At 35.9% G+C, this 20,594-nt stretch overlaps 2 protein-coding genes across 2 annotated transcripts; one reads left to right on the plus strand and one right to left on the minus strand.

Annotated features, from left to right (window-relative positions):
* Positions 1-12,211: 12,211 nt before the first annotated feature.
* On the minus strand, positions 12,212-12,891 carry LOC133879540 (uncharacterized). Its single transcript, XM_062318137.1, has 2 exons — positions 12,436-12,891; positions 12,212-12,308 (listed from the first exon to the last, which is right to left on the minus strand). The coding sequence occupies exons 1-2, from the start codon at positions 12,689-12,691 to the stop codon at positions 12,253-12,255; spliced, it is 312 nt and encodes a 103-aa protein (XP_062174121.1). The 5' UTR covers positions 12,692-12,891; the 3' UTR covers positions 12,212-12,252.
* Positions 12,892-18,429: 5,538 nt separating this feature from the next.
* LOC133878969 (uncharacterized) lies at positions 18,430-19,214 on the plus strand. Its single transcript, XM_062317527.1, has 2 exons — positions 18,430-18,576; positions 18,949-19,214. The coding sequence occupies exons 1-2, from the start codon at positions 18,465-18,467 to the stop codon at positions 19,212-19,214; spliced, it is 378 nt and encodes a 125-aa protein (XP_062173511.1). The 5' UTR covers positions 18,430-18,464.
* The last annotated feature ends 1,380 nt before the right edge of the window (positions 19,215-20,594 follow it).

Here is a 20,594-nt window from a genome sequence, read left to right on the forward strand (position 1 = left end):
TCGTTTGGTTTTCCTTGCGAAAATGGTGATCGTTGGGCCAATCACTCCTGGACAAGTACGACACCATTTGAGTTTTCTGTGAGTGTGTTTTCAAATCTTGCTCTTGGTGTTTTGTGCTCCAGCGGTGGCTACTAAACAATGCTTCAGGTTGTTGTTGATAATCATCGCGCTGAATTTTTGTGAAATTTGTTCCTAATTAGCAATGGTTTTGAAGCTATTTGTAGTAGGAGTAATTGCAGTGTTGCGTGTGGTGGTTGGCGTTGTCCCGGTGGTTGAGCAGGACGATGTGGCAGTGCTCCTCCAGTGGGTGTTGGCGACGGGTCCCGGTGGTCGGCATTGCAATTGCCAGTGGTTGAGAACGGCCGGGGTGTTCATATCCGGCTAGACCAGGAAGGAAAAAGACGAAAATATGCCAATTAGGTGAAGGATTGGCTGCATTCATCCTATTCTATTTGTTGGTTTTAGCTGATGTGGCAAAGTTTGAGTGGAGGTTGTAAAATATCACTTTTATAGCCCATCCTTATGGAAGGGGCTCTCTAGAAAGTATTCTCTTTCACAATACAATAGACTCCTATTTATAGGAGCATTTGGGTAGATAAATATGGTAATCAATTAATGTGATTTGGATAAATATGGTAATCAATTAATGTGATTTGATTACCATCAAATCTGATTACAAACAAATCAATCAGATTTGATTGATTATAATTACAATAAATTGCTCAAATCAAATCCCCTAATATATGGAGATTATATTCTTTAACATCTCCCCTCAAACTCAAGGTGCAAGGAATCTGGAAGTTTGAGTTTGCAATAAATTCTTCATCTTTGTCTGGAGATGACAATGATCGACGACAATTGACGATGATGACTGGAGGAAGTCAACGACAGTGGAGATGCGCCTTAAGTATCAATAGGCCAACTATGGGCCAAAATCAAAGCCAACTATGGGCTAAAAATGGGTATGAGTTTTAAACAATACCATAAATGCCAAAATAAAATGGGCCAGAGCAAACTATAGGCTAAAATGGGCCTGAATTTTTAAACAATAACACAAAGGACAAAAGATGGGTCTGAGAACCAGTCGGAAGCTCGCCGGTGACGAATTATTCTCGCCGAAGAAGTGCTAGGAACATTGTATAAGTCATCGAAGATCTCAAAAGTCAAATCATATCCCCTAATATAGAGATTATATTCTCTAACACATTTGTCTTAAAAGTTTAAGCTGATAAGAAGAGATAAATTTAATAATTTAAGAATTGGCTTGATCTCAATCCAACAAATTAGACAAATGTGAGGAAGTTACAGAATGGAATATGGATGTTCAAGTTAACGAAGAAAGAGCTACTTGACATCTTGCTGCTGCGAAAAGCATTAGAGCCAAACAATGATGGATCATGAGACTTTGAATTCTGCATGAATCACTTTGTCCACTCATGAGGGGTTGTAATTTCCAGAGTCATCAGAAGTCAATTTTGTCTCTCTTTCCATCCAAGAGACTTGTGGAACGGTGAGAGACCTCAAAGGAATGGAAGAAAATAAAAAAGTTCATGATGAAATTTGAAAGAAATTGACAAAATTTTCCTCCGACCCACTCCAATAAATGCCAAGAAAATCTAAACATCACATGTCTTTAGTGGATGAAGGAGTTAACGGTGTTAAAGGATGTTAAATAAAATATGTGCTTCCCATATGTAAGAAGACACTTGGTGTAATGCCCTGCCTTTTATAAAAAAAACGTAAGTGAAAATTTTGATTTTGCACGTGACATTAAAGGACCTTGCCATTGAGTTCTTTCACTCCAGCGGTGAAGGCCGGCCTGGCGAGCGGTCCCTATGCAGGTTGTGTGTCGTTGTCATCGTTGAGACCAAAGAGAATAAAAAAAAAAAAGAAACTAAAAAAAATAATATTTTAATATAAAATGAAAGATAAAGGGAAGCTGTTGTGAAGTGTTTTTATATAGGAAAAAAATAAAAGGTGGTTTCATTCCCTAAATTTTCTTAAAATTAGGGAAAATGGTTGGGAGTCTATTGCTAGTGCTGTTACAACGTCATTAGAGTTATAATATTGCAACGGAATATACTTTTTACTTAAAGACTTTGGAATCACAGCATCACACATTGAGCTAACAAAATACTTCTAGACATTTATTATAAGTTATTTAATTTCATTTACACTAATTACAACGAAACATGTGTCACAATTGATACGAAAGCATACATGAAAAGTTTACTAAATACAAGTAAATCTCTAAACATGTTACATACAAAAGAAAACAACGTTGATAATTACAAAGCAATAAAACCTAGCTACATTAGCTTTAAATCTCTGAAGCGAGCAAATAATCCAATCTATAATCTTTTGAACCTGCAAAATTAAATATTTGATAGTAAATGCTCCCACAATCCCATACTGAATTTGGTGAGTCAGCTGATTCAATAGTATGATGCTTACTGTTTTTGTAAAAGAACATAATGCAGTGATATGACGACAGTTTTATGTGCAGAGTATTATTACTATGTCCACGTCCACAGGGTAAAGCGAAAAAGGCTACATTGTTGCTCTTATTGCTTGATATTTTTACAATACAATAGACTCCTATATATAGAAGGATTTGGGTAGATAAGTATGGTAATCAATCAATGTGATTTGATTACCATGAAATTTGATTAGAAACAAATCAATCAAATCAATTAGATTTGATAGATTATAATTACAATAAATTGCTCAAATTAAATCCCCTAGTATATGGAGATTATATTTTCTAACACATTTGTCTTAAAAGCCTAAGCTGATAAGAAGAGATAAATTTAATAATTTAAGCATTGACCTGATCTCAATCAAATAAATTAGACAAATGTGAGGAAGTTACAGAATGGAATATGGATGTTCAAGTTAACGAAGAAAAAGCTACTTGACATCTTGCTGCTGCGAAAAGCATTAGAGCCAAACAATGATGGATCATGAGACTTTGAATTCTGCATGAATCACTTTGTCCACTCATGAGGGTTTGAAATTTCCAGAGTCATCACAAGTCAATTTTGTCTCTCTTTCCATCCAAGAGACTTGTGAAACGGTGAGAGATCTCAAAGGAATGGAAGAAAATAAAAAAGTTCATGATGACATTTGAAAGAAATTGACAAAATTTTCCTCCCATCCATTCCAATAAATGCCAAGAAAATCTAAACATCACATGTCATTAGTGGATGAAGGAATTAACGGTGTTAAAGGATGTTAAATAAAATATGTGCTTCCCGTATGTAAGAAGACACTTGGTGTAACGCCCTGCCTTTTATAAAAAAAACGTAAGTAAAAATTTTGATTTTGAACGTGACATTAAAGGACTAGTAGCAGATGCCTTATAAGTGGTTTTCTTCCCTAAAATAGGAAAAATTTGACAAAAGTTACAAAAAAAAAAAAAAAAAGCCACTACAGTTGCCCTATTTTTGGGCTTCATCCTTGGGTAGCTACAGTGCTACCCAATACATTATTTTAATAAATAAAAAACGTCTCTCTCTCTCTGACTCTCTCTCAGTCACGCATCCTCAACCCTCAACCTCAAGAATTCATCAAATCCCCTTCTATCCTCATCGGAGTTAGCCTTCGATCCCCTTCGATTCAAATTTTTTCGACAAATGGGGACATCGGCGTTCAAATCAATGATGAAGAGAACACCGGTCGGAGCCTCACCGTTGTCGACAGAGGACTCCGAATTGCCCAATAAGAGCTCAGCTCACAGTCGTTTGCGCAGCCTTAGCTGGTACTCGCATAGAATATTGGTGCCTGGAAGCGACGACGACGTTCTGGCTCCGAGAGGGAAGTTTGTGAACGCGGTGAGGGTCTTGGGTTCTCGGAGATTCGCCTCGACGACCTTGCCATTGAGTTCTTTCACTCCAGCGATGAAGGCCGGCCCGGCAAGTGGTCCCTGTGCAGGTTGTGTGTTGTCGTCATCGCTGAGACCAAAGAGAATAAAAAAATAAAAGAAACTAAAGAAAATAATATTTTAATATATAGGGAAAGATAAAAGAAAGCTGTTGTGGGGTGTTTTTATATTAGAAAAAAAAGGTTGGTTTCATTCCCTAAATTTTCCTAAAATTAGGGAAAATGGTTGAGAGTCTATTGCTAGTGCTATTACGACATCATTAGAGTTATAATATTGCAACGGAATATACATTTTACTTAAAGACTTTGGAATCATAACATAACACATTGAGCTAACTAAAATACCTCTAGACATTTATTATAAGTTATTTAATTTCATTTACACTAATTACAACGAAACATGTGTCACAATTGACACGAAAGCATACATGAAAAGTTTACTAAAGACAAGTAAATCTCTAAACATGTTACATACAAAAGAAAACAACGTTGATAATTACAAAGCATTAAAACCTAGCTACATTAGCTTTAAATCTCATAGGCGAGCAAATAATCCAATCTATAATCTTTTGAACCTGCAAAATTAAATATTTGATGGTAAATGCTCCTACAATCCCATACTGAATTTGTGAGTCAATTGATTCAATAATATGATGCTTACTGTTTTTTTAAAAGAACATAATGCAGTGATATGACGACAGTTTTATGTGCAGAGTATTATTACTATGTCCACGTCCACAGGGTAAAGCCAAAAAGGCTACATTATTGCTCTTATTGCTTGATATTTTTACAATAGAATAGACTCCTATATGTAGAAGTATTTGGGTAGATAAGTATGGTAATCAATCAATGTGATTTGATTACAATGAAATTTGATTAGAAACAAATCAATCAAATCAATTAGATTTGATAGATTATAATTACAATAAATTGCTCAAATTAAATCTCCTAGTATATGGAGATTATATTCTCTAACACATTTGTCTTAAAAGCTAAAGCAGATAAGAAGAGATAAATTTAGTAATTTAAGCATTGACCTGATCTCAATCCAACAAATTAGACAAATGTGAGGAAGTTACAGAATGGAATATGGATGTTCAAGTTAACGAAGAAAAAGCTACTTGACATCTTGCTGCTGCGAAAAGCATTAGAGCCAAACAATGATGGATCATGAGACTTTGAATTCTGCATGAATCACTTTGTCCACACATGAGGGGTTGAAATTTCCAGAGTCATCACAAGTCAATTTTGTCTCTCTTTCCATCCAAGAGACTTAAGAAATGGTGAGAGATCTCAAAGGAATGGAAGAAAATAAAAAAGTTCATGATGACATTTGAAAGAAATTGACAAAATTTTCCTCCGATCCATTCCAATAAATGCCAAGAAAATCTAAACATCACATGTCATTAGTGGATGAAGGAATTAACGGTGTTAAAGGATGTTAAATAAAATATGTGCTTCATGTATGTAAGAAGACACTTGGTGTAACGCCCTGCCTTTTATAAAAAAAACGTAAGTGAAAATTTTGATTTTGCACGTGACATTAAAGGACTAGTAGCAGATGCCCTATAAGTGGTTTTCTTCCCTAAAATAGGAAAAATTTGACAAAAGTTACAAAAAAAAAAAAAAAAAAAGCCACTGCAGTTGCCCTGTTTTTGGGCTTCATCCTTGGGTAGGTACAGTGCTACGCAATACATTATTTTAATAAATAAAAAACTTTTCTCTCTCTCTGACTCTTTCTCAGTCACGCATCCTTAACCCTCAACCTCAAGAATTCATCAAATCCCCTTCTATCCTCATCTGAGTCAGCCTTCGATCCCCTTCGATTCAAATTTTTTCGACAAATGGCGACATCGGCGTTCAAATCAATGATGAAGAGAAAACCGATCGGAGCCTCACCGTTGTAGACAGAGGACTCTGAATTGCCCAATAAGAGCTTAGCTCACAGTCATTTGCGCAGCCTTAGCCGGTTCTCGCACAGAATATTGGTGCCTGGAAGCGACGACGACGTTCCGGCTCAGAGAGGGAAGTTCGTGAACACGGTGAGGGTCTCGGGTTCCCGGAGATCAGCCTCGACGACCTTGCCATTGAGTTCTTTCACTCCAGCGATGAAGGCCGGCCCGGCAAGTGGTCCCTGTGCAGGTTGTGTGTCGTCGTCATCGTTGAGACCAAAGAGAATAAAAAAATAAAAGAAACTAAAGAAAATAATATTTTAATATATAGGGAAAGATAAAGGGAAGCTGTTGTGAGGTGTTTTTATATAAGAAAAAAAAAAGGGTGGTTTCATTCCCTAAATTTTCCCAAAATTAGGGAAAATGGTTGGGAGTCTATTGCTAGTGCTGTTACGACGTCATTAGAGTTATAATATTGCAGCGGAATATACTTTTTACTTAAAGACTTTGGAATCATAGCATAACAAATTGAGCTAACTAAAAGACTTCTAGACATTTATTATAAGTTATTTAATTTCATTTACACTAATTACAACGAAACATGTGTCACAATTGACACGAAAGCATACATGAAAAGTTTACTAAATATAAGTAAATCTCTAAACATTTTACATACAAAAGAAAACAACGTTGATAATTACAAAGCAATAAAACTTAGCTACATTAGCTTTAAATCTCTTAAGCGAGCAAATAATCTAATCTATAATCTTTTGAACTTGCAAAATTAAATATTTGATGGTAAATGCTCCCACAATCCCATACTGAATTTGTGTGAGTCAGTTGATTCAATAATATGATGCTTACTGTTTTTTTAAAAGAACATAATGTAGTGATATGACGACAGTTTTATGTGCAGAGTATTATTACTATGTCCACGTCCACAGAGTAAAGCCAAAAAGACTACATTGTTGCTCTTATTGCTTGATATTTTTACAATACGATAGACTCCTATATATAGAAGGATTTGGGTAGATAAGTATGGTAATCAATCAATGTGATTTGATTACCATGAAATCTGATTAGAAACAAATCAATCAAATCAATCAAATTTGATAGATTATAATTACAATAAATTGTTCAAATCAAATCCCCTATTGTATGGAGATTATATTATCTAGAACATTTGTCTCAAAAGTTTAAGCTGATAAGATGAGATAAATTTAATAATTTAAGCATTGACCTGATCTCAATCCAACAAATTAGACAAATGTGAGGAAGTTACAGAATGGAATATGGATGTTCAAGTTAATGAAGAAAAAGCTACTTGACATCTTGCTGCTGCGAAAAGCATTAGAGCCAAACAATGATGGATCATGAGACTTTGAATTCTACATGAATCACTTTGACCACTCATGAGGGGTTGAAATTTCCAGAGTCATCGAAAGTCAATTTTGTCTCTCTTTCCATCCAAGAGACTTGTGGAACGGTGAGAGACCTCCAAGAAATGGAAGAAAATAGAAAAGTTCATGATGAAATTTGAAAGAAATTGACAAAATTAGGTCTCCATCCATTGGTAGCTACAGTGCTACCCAATACATTATTTTAATGAATAAAAAACGCCTCTCTCTCTGACTCTCTCTCAGTCACGCATCTTCAACCCTCAACCTCAAGAATTCATCAAATCCCCTTCTATCCTCATCTGAGCTTGCCTTCGATCCCTTTCAATTCAAATTTTTTCCACAAATGGCGACATTGGCGTTCAAATCAATGACGAAGAGAACGCCGATCGGAGCCTCATCGTTGTTGACGGAGGACTTCGGATTTCCCAAAAAGAGCTCAGTCGCTGTCGTTCGCGCAGCCTTAGCTGGTTCTAGCACCGAATATTGGTGCCGGGAAGCGACGACGGCTTTCGGGCTCAAAGAGGGAAGTTCGTGAACACGGTGAGTGGCTCGGGTTCCTAGAGATCAGCCTCGTTGACCTGCCATCGAGTTCTTTCACTCTAGCGATTGAGGCCGCTCGGTATCGAGGAGCTCCGAGGTTGACCCGGCAAGCGGTCCCTGTGCAGGTTGTGCGTCGTCGTTATCGCTGAGGCCAAAGAGAATAATAAAAAAAAAAACTAAAAAAAATAATATAATAATATACAGGGAAAGATAAAGGGAAACTGTTGTGGGATGTTTTTATATAAGAAAAGAAAAAGGTGGTTTCATTCCTTAAATTTTCCCAAAATTTGGGAAAATGGATGAGAGTTTATTGCTAGTGCTGTTACGACGTTATTAGAGTTATAATATTGTAGCGGAATATATTTTTACTTAAAGACTTTGGAATCATAGCATAACACATTGAGCTAACTGAAATACCTTTAGACATTTATTATAAGTTATTTAATTTCATTTACACTAATTACAACGAAATATGTGTCACAATTGATACGAAAGCATACATGAAAAGTTTACTAAATACAAGTAAATCTCCAAACATGGTACATACAAAAGAAAACAGCGTTGATAATTACAAAGCAATAAAACCTAGCTACGTTTGTTTTAAATCTCTTTAGTGAGCAAATAATCCAATCTATATTCTTCTGAACCTGCAAAATTAAATATTTGATGGTGGATGCTCCCATAATCCCATACTGAATTTGTGTGAGTCAGCTGATTTAATAATATAATGTTTACTGTTTATTGAAAAGAACATAATGCAGTGATATGATGATAGTTTTATGAGCAGAGTATTATTACTATGTCCACGTCCATAGGGTAAAGCCAAAAAGGCTACATTGTTGCTCTTATTGCTTGATATTTTTACAATACAATAGATTCCTATATATAGAAGAATTTGGGTAGATAAGTATAGTAATCAATCAATGTGATTTGATTACCATGAAATCTGATTAGAAAACAAATCAATCAGATTTGATAGATTATAATTATCATAAATTGCTCAAATCAAATCATATGGAGATTATATTATGTAACATATTTGTCATAAAACTTTAACCTGATAATAAGTGATAAATTTAATAATTTAAGCATTGTTCTGATCTCAATCCAATAAATTAGACAAATGTGAGGAAGTTACGGAATGGAATATGGATGTTCAAGTTGACGAAGAAAAAGCTATTTAACATCTTGCTGCTGCGAAAAGCATTAGAGCCTAACAATGATGGATCATGATACTTTGAATTCTGCATACATCACGTTGTCCACTCTTGAGGGGTTGAAATATCTAGAGTCATCATAAGTCAATTTTGTCTCACTTTCCATCCAAGAGACGTGTGGAACGGTGAGAGACCTCCAAGGAATGGAGGAAAATAAAAAAGTTCATGATGAAATTTGAAAGAAATTGACAGAATTTTCCTCCAACCCACTACAACAATAATTTCTCTGCCAAGAAAATCTAAACCAGAAAGGTTTGTTGCTGTTGTGACTCTTGGGCTTATTCTTGTTTGGGTACGTTTCTCAAAATTTTGTGAGACATTGGGTGAGAAAACGTTAATGGATGGAGTTAACGGTGTTAATAAAGGATGTTAAAGAAACCATGTGCCTTCTGTATGTTTTTTTTTTTTTTGACGTGTCCACACAAAGGGGATGTACTTTCCATATGTAAGAGGACACTTGGTAGTTAATGGTGTTAATTCAAAATGCACATTACCTCATATACGAATAGCTGATACTAATCACAATAACGTTGAGTGTGTATGATGAAATTTGAAAGAAATGGACAGAATTTTCCTCTAACCCTCTCCAATAAATGTCAAGAAAATCTAAACATCACGTGTCATTAGTGGACGAAGGAGTTAACGGTGTTAAAGGATGATAAATCCAAGCACGACTCCAATTATCCTCATCCAACATATATAGGGAATAGGTAAGCAGCCATCACCAAACAGTAACAATCTTCTCCAACCAACTTGTCAGAAATCTCAAGAATCAGTCTGAAGCTCGTCGGTGACGACTAGATCTCGCCGAACAAGTGCCAGGAACATCGCATAAGTCACTGGAGAACTCAAAAGTTGCTGGAAAACACCACAATTGCCATTGGAAACAAACAAAACCACTATTAAACACCACATACAGGCTGGGAATTAGTTGGAGACACCATGACAGCACTGGGAAACACCACAAAGTAGTCGAAAAGTTATGAAGCTTGAGTATCTGGAATTTGGACATGGCACATAAACTGAATCTGTAGAAGAGTAATACAATCAAAAGTAGAAGAACTGCATGATGGCATAACTTCTTTTTTTGGCATCAACATCTGAGTACATTGTAAACAAAACTCAAAAGAATTTTCTAAACCATTACACCCATCGCGAAAAACTGTAGAATTGTAGATCTCTCTCTCTCTCTCTCTCTCTCTCTCTCTCTCTTTTTGTCAGATACTATGCAAGATCTATGGTGAGGAGATCAGCAAAATATTGACTATCAAGAAAAATGAAGTACAAGAAAAAAAAAAAAATCACAGGACCATGGATCGAATATTGGCGTTAGCCTATAGCTTTAATACCATGAAAGAAAGCATAAACAAATAAAAATAAAGATTGTGAAATAATGAAATAGACAAAGGAATTTTACGTAGTTCAGTATATGACCTACGCCCACAGGGTAATTAAAGCCAAGAGGGCTACATTGTTGCTCTTTTTGCTTGATATTTTCACAATACAATAAACTTCTATATATAGGACGATTTGGGTAGATAAATATGGTAATCAATCAATGTGATTTGATTACCATCAAATTTGATTAGAAACAAATCAATCAGATTTGATAGATTATAATTACAATAAATTGCTCAAATCAAATCCCTTAATCTATAGAGATTATATTCTCTAACACATTTGTTTGAAAAGTTTAAGCTAATAAGAAGAGATAAATTTAATAATTTAATCATTGGCTTGATATCATTCCAATAAATTAGACAAATGTGAGGAAGTTACGGAATGGAAAATGGTATGTTCAAGCTGACGAAGGAAAAGCTACTTGACATCTTGCTGCTGCTACAAGCATTAGAGCCTAACAATGATGGATCATGAGACTTTGAATTCTGCATACACTACAAAAATTGAAGTGGTTTGTGACTGGCTTTTAGTGGCCTTTCAGTCACCCTAAAAGGCCACTAAACATTAGTGGCGTGTGATTAGTGGCCTTTTTAGAAGGCCACTAATCATTTAGTCAGTATTTCTGACTTTGTGGCGTGTCATTAACTGACACGCCACTATATATGGCGTGTCTATCTATAGTGGCGTGTCTGTCTGACATGCCACTAATTAAAGTATTTTTTTTAAAAAAAAAATTGTAAATTCAGTAATCCAAATCCAAAAAACCTGCATAAACATACCCTACAATCCAAATTCTGCAATCCAAATCCGAAATTCTGTATCAAAATTTTGTATTGATCTACTACAATTCTATCAATGCATGATCAACACAATTGCAACAATTTAAACTTTTATCAATAATTACAAGTACAAAAAAATCATTCTAAAAGTTTCACTAAACATATATATATATATATGTCATAGATTCATAACAATCAAACTAAAACTTACAACAAACAAAATATATAATCAATCTTTGTCCTAAATTGATACCAAAAAGTAATTACAAAAGTTACCCAATATCAATCGTGACACACAAGGAAACATTCAAAAATAGTGACAGGAAAATCTACTGCACCAGACAAAAGAAGAAGGGACATCATGGGATTCGTTAAATAAATATCAGCAGGATTGCCATCTCGGGAAATATGTGCTGCAACTCCAGTAACAGGTGTTAAGCTGTATGACAGATAGCGCCTGCAAGAACAAAACAATGCCAACAAACAAGTCGATTCAGATACAATAAATTTAAACTACCAAAAAATACAATAAATTTAAACTACCAAAAAATAATTCAGCACATGACCTCGATATCCAGTTACATCTACTCCCTCCAGTACAAAAGAACCTGCAACACAATATCCTATTAATATTTCGTTTAATAAAATAGAGAAGAAAATTGTGGATCATTTTCAAGAGAACCACCAGTGAGATGTGAATTGAGGGAAAAAAATACCGTGCCAAGAATAACTAATGTCAAGATTTAATTTTATAAACTTGCCCTTAATCATCATAATGTAGTCAATGCAATAAGGAAGGGTTTTCAGGTCAAGACCATAACAGTTTGGAACAGCAATAGAAATGAAGCTTAGAGAGATAAAAACCTATTTCTTAAGGAAACAAACTAACATTAAGTCCAAACAAACTGACATTAACCTACAATATAAGTATGTTAGAGGATCATTACCACAAAGAGAGAATATGAGGGTCTAAGACTATCATATTTTTAATAGGTTAAATAGAATAATATAAGATTAATTGCAGTCATCCACCCTAAACTATGAAGACATTTGTAATGTCACCCTAAACTACAAAAAAAATCATTCCAAAAAAAGCAAGTACATATTTGCTAACTAAAATAAACCTAAATGTTACCCAATATCAATCGTCAGCAAGATTTTCATGATCGGGTAACTGCACAGCATTTTCCGTAGGATCTGCGAATGATAAAATAAATATAGTTAACAAACAATATGATCAAATCATATCAAGTCCTAAGCATTCAACAAAGTGAATTTAAACAGACGTAATCATACCACGAAAAAGAAATCCATTAATTATTACCTGATCTGCTATCAACAGATGATACATTCATACGATGTGCAGAATTTTTGTCTGGCACTGCGTTATCATGAGAGACTCCGGGCATGGATGCTGATTGGCGCCACAATGACTCCATTTGGCTAAAACGGGACATAATCTGAGATTGTGCTGCCAACACCTCATCCATTTGTAACTTGTGTCGTGCCCGCTCAGCCTCAAGTACTCTCTCGATCTCAGAAGCTTGTCGTGCCCGCTCAGCCTCGAGTACTCTCTCCATCTCAGAAGCAAATATTTCTTGCGAAAAGACGGCATGCCCTTGATTTTGTGAACGTGGCTGTGATGGTGTATGTTATGAGCGTATGGACCCCCGCACAGGCCAAACATTTGACCCAACCTGCCGAACTCTGCCGGCGTACTTCGGCTTATCGCCGAGCGCCTGGGCGTACGCATCGTCATGTCTCTAGCGTGTCGTTCCTTGTGTTATGCTTGACGATTCAGCAGAGTCGGTTGGCATTAGCATCGCCATCCTCTCCTGCATGTCGTATTAAATGTTGGTGTGTCAAACTAATATGCATCGTAAATAATTAATCACACATATAAGTAAAATAATATATGAAAGGTGAATAGCATACACATCTCTCTTTTACTATATCATTTGGATAGCTTCCATCATTCCTCTTGTGAGATTTTATGTACGATTGTGCTCGTGTAGGAGGAATGCCATCCTTGACAGTCTGCCAAAAGAATAAAACATTATAACACATGTTTATATATACAATGTTTAATACGTGATAAATTGGTGCACATACTTCTTTGTGTGACAACCTCGCATAAATTTTGGTCCCCGTGCAATGAGGAGTATTTTGCAATGCTCGTACTTGCTTCATATGGTCAACAACTACTATCCTTGTTTGCCATGCCCGCGTTCTCATCCCCAAATACCATACCCTCTAACGTTCCTAGAATTTCATCTCCACTTTGCACCTGAGGGGCACATTCTAATTCTTGGGTTCCGTCAAATATTTTTTTGTTTCGCCTCCACGGATGATCCATGGGCAAGTATCGTCTATGCCCCATAAAACATTGTTTTTTTACCGTGTTTTAACCATTTAGACCGTGTTGAATGCATACAGCAAGGACATGCATATTCACCCTTGTTAGGCCATCTAGACAAATTTGCGTATGCCGGGAAGTCATTTATTGTCCACATCAACTGCGCTAGCATCACAAAATTATTTTTCTTCGAGGCATCAAATGTTCGTATCCCAACATTCCATAGTTCTTGTAACAACTCAATCAATGGTTGAAGGTAGACATCTATATCCATTCCAGGTGAACTTGGGCCCGGGATAATCAAGGATAATATGAATGATGTTTGTTTCATGCACATCCAAGGAGGCAAGTTGTATGGAACAAGCATTACTGGCCAAGTGCTATAGGAAGTGCTCATGTTCCCAAATGGATTAAATCCATCTGAGGTTAGACCAAGCCTAACGTTCTTGCTGTCGGCCGAAAATTCTGGATGTAAGAGATCGAATGATTTCCATGCTTCACTGTCAGCCGGATGCCTCAACACCCCATCTTTAGTGCGGCCTTCTACATGCCATCTCATGTGGGGTGCTGTATGTTCCGACATAAAAAGCCTCTGTAGCCGAGGGATGAGTGGAAACCATTGCAATACTTTCACCGGACGTTTCTTTCTCGACGAAATGGGTTGACCATCCTCATCCAAATGAATTTCATCCTTCCACTTAGATTCTCCACAGACGATGCATGTCTAATTCTTGATTGTCCTTCCAGAATAACATACAATTATTACGACATTCAGGAATCTTCTCATAACCAAGCCCCATGTCACTAAGAAACTTTTTCGCCTTATATGTATTAGCTGGCAAAGTGTCATCACATGCAGGCAGCAACTGGATGATGAAATCAAGCAAATCCGAGAAAATCTTGTTGCTAATTCCGCCAACACACTTCAAGTTGTACAAATGTACAATAGCACTCAGTTTGCTATGTTTAGTACCCCCATGAAGTGGCTTCTCTGACTTTTTAAGCTTGTCGTAATACTTCTGAGTGTTCCCTTCAGCTGATTCTTCATTCCCCCCAATTTCTTCACCTCCCTGAACGACGACCTCAGGCTCACAATTGTCTTCTCTAACTTCATGCATGCCAAATGCATCACGCAACATTGAGTGCATGTCGCCACTCTGTTCTCTGCTTCCACTAGCCGCATCTACGGCCGGGCGATTCGAGTAAGAACCTGCAACAGGACCCCGAACATGCTTCTCACCGTGCCAAAACCATGTAGTGTATCTAGTCATCATTCCCTTACCCTCTGTCAAGTGGGCAAGTACAACGCCGAGCGGATGACACTGGTTATTTTGACACGACTTACAAAGGCAATGTATATTTCCATTGGGGATTCTACAGTTACTAACTGCGAAGTCAACAAACGATCTACACCCATCTCTATATTCCCTCGTACCCCTAGACTTTGTCATCCAAGTCTTGTCCATTTTCTTCTCTACGTACAACACAAAATAGTAACAAAATAAAGCAAGTAACATATTAGGAAGGTCATTATTTAAACAGTAAAGCTCCAATATTATTTAGTTTCGTCTAAAGGAAACTAAATATATATATATATATAGGATTCAAACACTATGAAAGATTGAAATAAATAATTATCTATGTAATTTTGTAAGAGGTGTTGAAGAGAAGCAATATATATAATTATCTATGTTAATGCAAAAAAATCAACAATGACTACTCGAGCCTAGTCTTCGTTTCAGGATTCTTAATTAGTGATTACACACAACTTGTGTTTGTTTGTCAAAGTAGCTAGCTCTACATATCATTATTTGCCTAGAAAATTAGCCTAATTCATGCGTCTTAATTAGTGATTTTAAGAAGTTGGGTATGCTAGCTTTTGGCGTTGTGATTTTTAGCCGTCAATTCTGGTGGGTGGGCTATGGTTTAAATAGGACCGACAATTTTTGACATTGTTCACAAATTTAATGCGAAATTAACGATGGCTCGACACGACGACTTAAACCCGACACGCAAACACGAAGACGAATTGCCAGCCCTAATTTCAAGCATCATTTAACACTGCCAATCTTACTTATTTTATGTAGTCCTGGAAGTAGCTATAGATGGAAGTGGTTTTGGAACGTACAATTTGCATCTTGAAATAGAATGTGAAAGGAAAGGGGTGTTCTACAATTACGGAAGACTAATGCCACTTAAAAAAGCCAAGAAAGCCAATATGAGCTCACGGAGAATCATTAGCCTTGATTTTATTGACATGTTTATCAAAGATACGAGTCACGAGGTCAAATTTCAGAAGGAAGAAGAAACAAAAATAAACCATATATTAAAACTTAACTCATCTATATGTTGGATTTACCGCCTTTGTTTGCATATGATGAGTATGTATAATCGCAGCTAAAACTATGGAATATATAAGGAAAGAACCAAAATCTAGCATCTCAATATTGTTTTTTTTTAATCGATCACCAAAGAGATTACATAAAACGATAAATTATATATATATATATATATATATATATATATATATATATATGTATGTATGTATGTATGTATTTTTTATTTTATTTACCATGAAATAATTACTTCCCATTTTACTTGAAATTGAGACCTCCAATTAATCACCAAAGAGGTCTCAACTGATTTGTGGAGCTGGAGCCACTCCTTATGGCTGGCTAGCTTGCTTCCTTTTGACCAAAGGGATAGTTAGACAATTTTTAAATTCTTCATTATTATTTTTTTATTTTTTATTTTTTCTAATTTTTTAGTTTTAATTAATTCTAATATATTATATGAGACACATGGTTATTGCATATAGATTTGATGTAACATGTCGTTAAATTTTTAGACAAAAAAATGAACGAAAGTAGTGACTGCATGTACTTTTATAACACTGTACAAATTCAAAAATGGGACTAGAATTTTTAATATGGGGCAACTTAATTAATCATCATCTTTCAACAAATTTCAGTACATCTTAATTATAATTTCTCATATTTTGATAAATTTCAAAAGTATTTAATAATCATGGTTACTCATTATTTATTTTTATAACCATATTAAACACAACGATTTGGTCCAAAACTCTTTACTGTATGGTATGGTCATTTTTCTCTAGCTGTTGAGCAAGACAAATCCCATCTTCTTACTTTAAAAGTGTTTCAGTTTAGAAATTGTTTCATTGTTAATTTCAATGTTGTTTTTCAAATTGGTTTCGAAATAGGTTAGAATTATTATTATTTTTTTTCCAATTAAGTTTGGAGAATTTAGTCAAGAAAATTGTTGTGTTACAGAGAATCTTGTTGGAGGGTGATGTGGTCCAAATAATGAATGTCGTGAAGGCTACGGAATGAAATTGGACTAGATATGATCAACTAGTGGAGGATACTAAATAGGGAATGAAATTTGCCATGCTAGACAAGAAGCAAATTGTGGTGCACAAGGGTTAGCTAAAGTGACAGTCAAACATGTCATAAATAAAGTTTGGTTAGAAGAGATTCTAAATTGTATTTGTGACATTATTTTGTTTGAGCAACAAGCTCTATGTTTATTATTTTAAGTTAAAAGTATAATTTCTTCAAAAGAATTGATGATGTTTTACTTTTCGGTCCAAAAGGAGAAAAAAAGTCATTCTCAATGCAAAATGTTAGGGAGATTAACCGTCTTGGGGGAGTCAATGAGCCAATAAAGACACCACATAACTTAAAAGCTTAAACTTGCTTATGGGTTTGACAATTTGTGTAAAAAATTAAGGGGAATGTGCTAAGCAAATATGATTTTTCACCAAGATTTCAGATTTTTTGCTTTTCCCTTTTTCAGTTCATGCCGAGTACTTGCATAATAAAAATCTGATCCCTAGTCTGCATCCAAGGACATAAAAGTGTAGAATTTTCTAATCTATTCCTTAACAGTGGCATCCAATATAAATCCAAAACGCTGATGAAAAATAACAAAACGACTAAATAATAATTGAAGGGAAAACATAACATTAAAAAAAAAAAAATCAATTACACAACATTAAACACATAATCACCAAAACGAAAATACTAACCTTGGGCAGGGGTGATCTTGGGCGGCCAGGAATGGGCGGCGTCGGTGGTGGCCGGCGTCTGAGCTGGGCGGAGAGCTAGAGATGAGAGAGAGAGAGAGAGAGGGAGTGAGAGAGAGCTAAAGAGAGAGAGAGAGTGAGAGAGAGAGAGACAGAGAGAGCTAAAGAGAGATATTGAGAGGGAGAGAGAGAGAGAGGAGATGCATACCGTGATAGGCGGTGGGATGCGGCGGCCGGCAATAGCTCAGATGAGAGGGAGACAGAGAGAGAGAGAGAGAGAGAGTAGAGTGAGAGGAAGAGAGGGAATTTCGCGCAGATACAGGGAGAACCGCGCGTTTTTGCGCGGTTCTATGAAAATTAGTGGCGTGTCATAAACTGACACGCCACTAATTTTGTGGCGTGTTAGTCAGACACGCCATAATTTTGTGGCGTGTCTGACTAGCACACCATAATTTTGTGGCGCGTCATGTGGACACGCCACAATTTTGTGGCGCGTCCTTTGGACACGCCACAATTTTTGTGGCGTGTCAGTTAGACGCACCACAAAATTGTGGCTTGCTGATTCCAACAAGCCACTAATTTAGTGGCGTTTATTTTTAACACGCCACTAATTATTTTAGTGAGGTGTTAAAATTTAACACGCCACTAATTAGTGAAGTGTCAAACAGTAGCTTACTGTAAACACGCCAGTAAATGCACTGTTTTTTGTAGTGATACATCACGTTGTCCACTCGTGAGGGGTTGAAATCTCTTTTTTATTTCCATCCAAGAAAATAAAAAAGTTCATGATGAAATTTGAAAGAAATGCCAAGAATTTTCCTTCGACCCACTACAGCAATAATGTCTCTCTTTAATTTTGGCCTACAAATAAAGAAAGGGAAGGCTGATCTTATCATCACGTTACTCTCCAATAATTTCTTTGATCGACAGTTCTGTGTTACTAAGAAAAATGGGTTCCAAGGCGTTTCTTTTGCTAGGTCTTTTGTTGGCTATTGTTCTTCTCGTCTCTTCGGAGCTGTCACCGAGAGACCAGGCTAAGACTTCCTCTGACCAGAGAAAAGGTATGTTGGGATCACTCATAACGTAATTTTGCTGTGTTACAATGAATCAGGTGTACGTACGTTGTCATCACGAGCTCAAAATATCTGCGTTTGCTTACTCATGCACAACGAATTTTGTAGGACTTCTGAAACATATATGTAATATATTGAAGCACAGAATTGTATAATATTATATATTGTAAATTGGTGTAAGCATGATCTGTAGATCGAGCAGCATTAATTTGATGTTTGTTTTTCTGTGGCAGCATATATATATATATATATGCATGTAAGTTTGATACAATTTGATCACTAATAACTTGTCTTAATTAATGTCAATATTGTCGCAATAAGACAATTACATCATACTACCATGTTTCTTCGCACGTGCAGTGGGGGCCACCAAAGAGGCCAATGTGGTAGATGATGCCAAATACGGTAAATTTGGAGGAAAACCTGGTGGCAGATATGGGGGATACCAAGGTGGACGATCTCGAGATCCTAGAATTCTTAAAAGTGGGTCTGGCAAATATCGCTGCCCCGCCCATCGTAGCGACGACAGTGTGTGGAGCAAAGGTCGCGGTTCGGAGCACCGAGGTATCAGCAGTTGTCCCCCTACTAATCATGATGCAGAAACCGAAGCCAAGCCTCAAAACTAAAGCAACGTAATTATCTAAATTATATATATGGTGTTTAATTTCGTTGTAATTAATGTAGTATTTAAATAATGGTTAATTATAAAATTGGTCCTAGTGCTTTTGATCTTGAGAAATGATCCATATACTCATTTCTCACAACAGCCCCACAACAAGCTGACGTGGCTGGTAATATTTTTTTTTTTTGTTTTCTTTTTGTAAAAAAATAATAAAATATTACCAGCCACGTCAGCTTGTTGTGGAGCTGTTGTCAGAAATGAGTGTAGGAATCATTTCTCTTTGATCTTTATCAAATTAGTCCTTTGACTTTATGATAGTGTAAAATTAATCTTTCTGTTTGCTTAAGTTAGTGGGCCGTTTGCCACATGTAGAAAAAAGAAGAAGTAGAAATTGTATAATTGGTCTCTATAGTTGACCTAAATTACAAATCATTTCCTCTTATTGATCACTTTTTTTCACAAAAAACAAAACTAACCCATGTTAATATGCACGCGTCCTAAAAAATGTGTTTTTTTCTTCGTCAATTTGAAGATATTTAAAAAACATGAACTAGTTTGAAAGTTCAGGCGTCTATTCCCAGCTAAAAGTACTCAAGAAACATTTCTTCATGTTCATGTTGCTAAGACGTAAAATATTTTTTGACGAAAAATAATTTCAAAAAATATATGCTTTTTTTAAAAAAATTTCGATGTTTCGCTTGTACAAAAAAAAAATCACTAACGGCAATGAGATTTTGGCATCACTAACCAGATTCCGACAACTGTGGCCGAAATTTGGTGATTGCGGCCACCGAATTCTAGTTTGTGTCATCGGAATATGGCACAGTTGCTAAAATCCAGCCACTATGCTAGATTTCAGCGACACTAACCTGAATCCAACCATTGCCACTGGATTCCAACGACTAGATCTCAAAATTCGAGGATCTTCGACGACAGATTCCGGCTACCAACAAACTCCAATAGCCGGTGGTGGTGAATTCCTACAAACGTGCGTGCAAGAATGAGAAATTTAATGCTTTATTTGTTTCAATGTAAAATGTGTCGATTGAAAAATATTTTCAACGAAATCATTTTTTAGAAAAAAATAAAATAAAATAATTTCCCTGAAAATATTTTTCGGTATTTGACTCGTATAAAAAAATTATCGACGACGAAAATTACCGTCGATGAAATTCCAGCGATGGTGGCCGGAATTTGACTAGTCACAATCTTGATAATACTCTTACATAAGTAAACTTAACTGCAGAGTTTTGAAAAGTTTCAAAACCATCATAACTTTAAAATGTATTTGATAAAATATGTTAGGAGGGTGCTTTTCCTTACAATAATTTTTACCAATTTGATAAATTGATAAATTATTTTTACCAATTTATATGTCACCTAA

Source organism: Alnus glutinosa, chromosome 10, assembly GCF_958979055.1.
Source record: "Alnus glutinosa chromosome 10, dhAlnGlut1.1, whole genome shotgun sequence".
Taxonomy (NCBI): domain Eukaryota; kingdom Viridiplantae; phylum Streptophyta; class Magnoliopsida; order Fagales; family Betulaceae; genus Alnus; species Alnus glutinosa.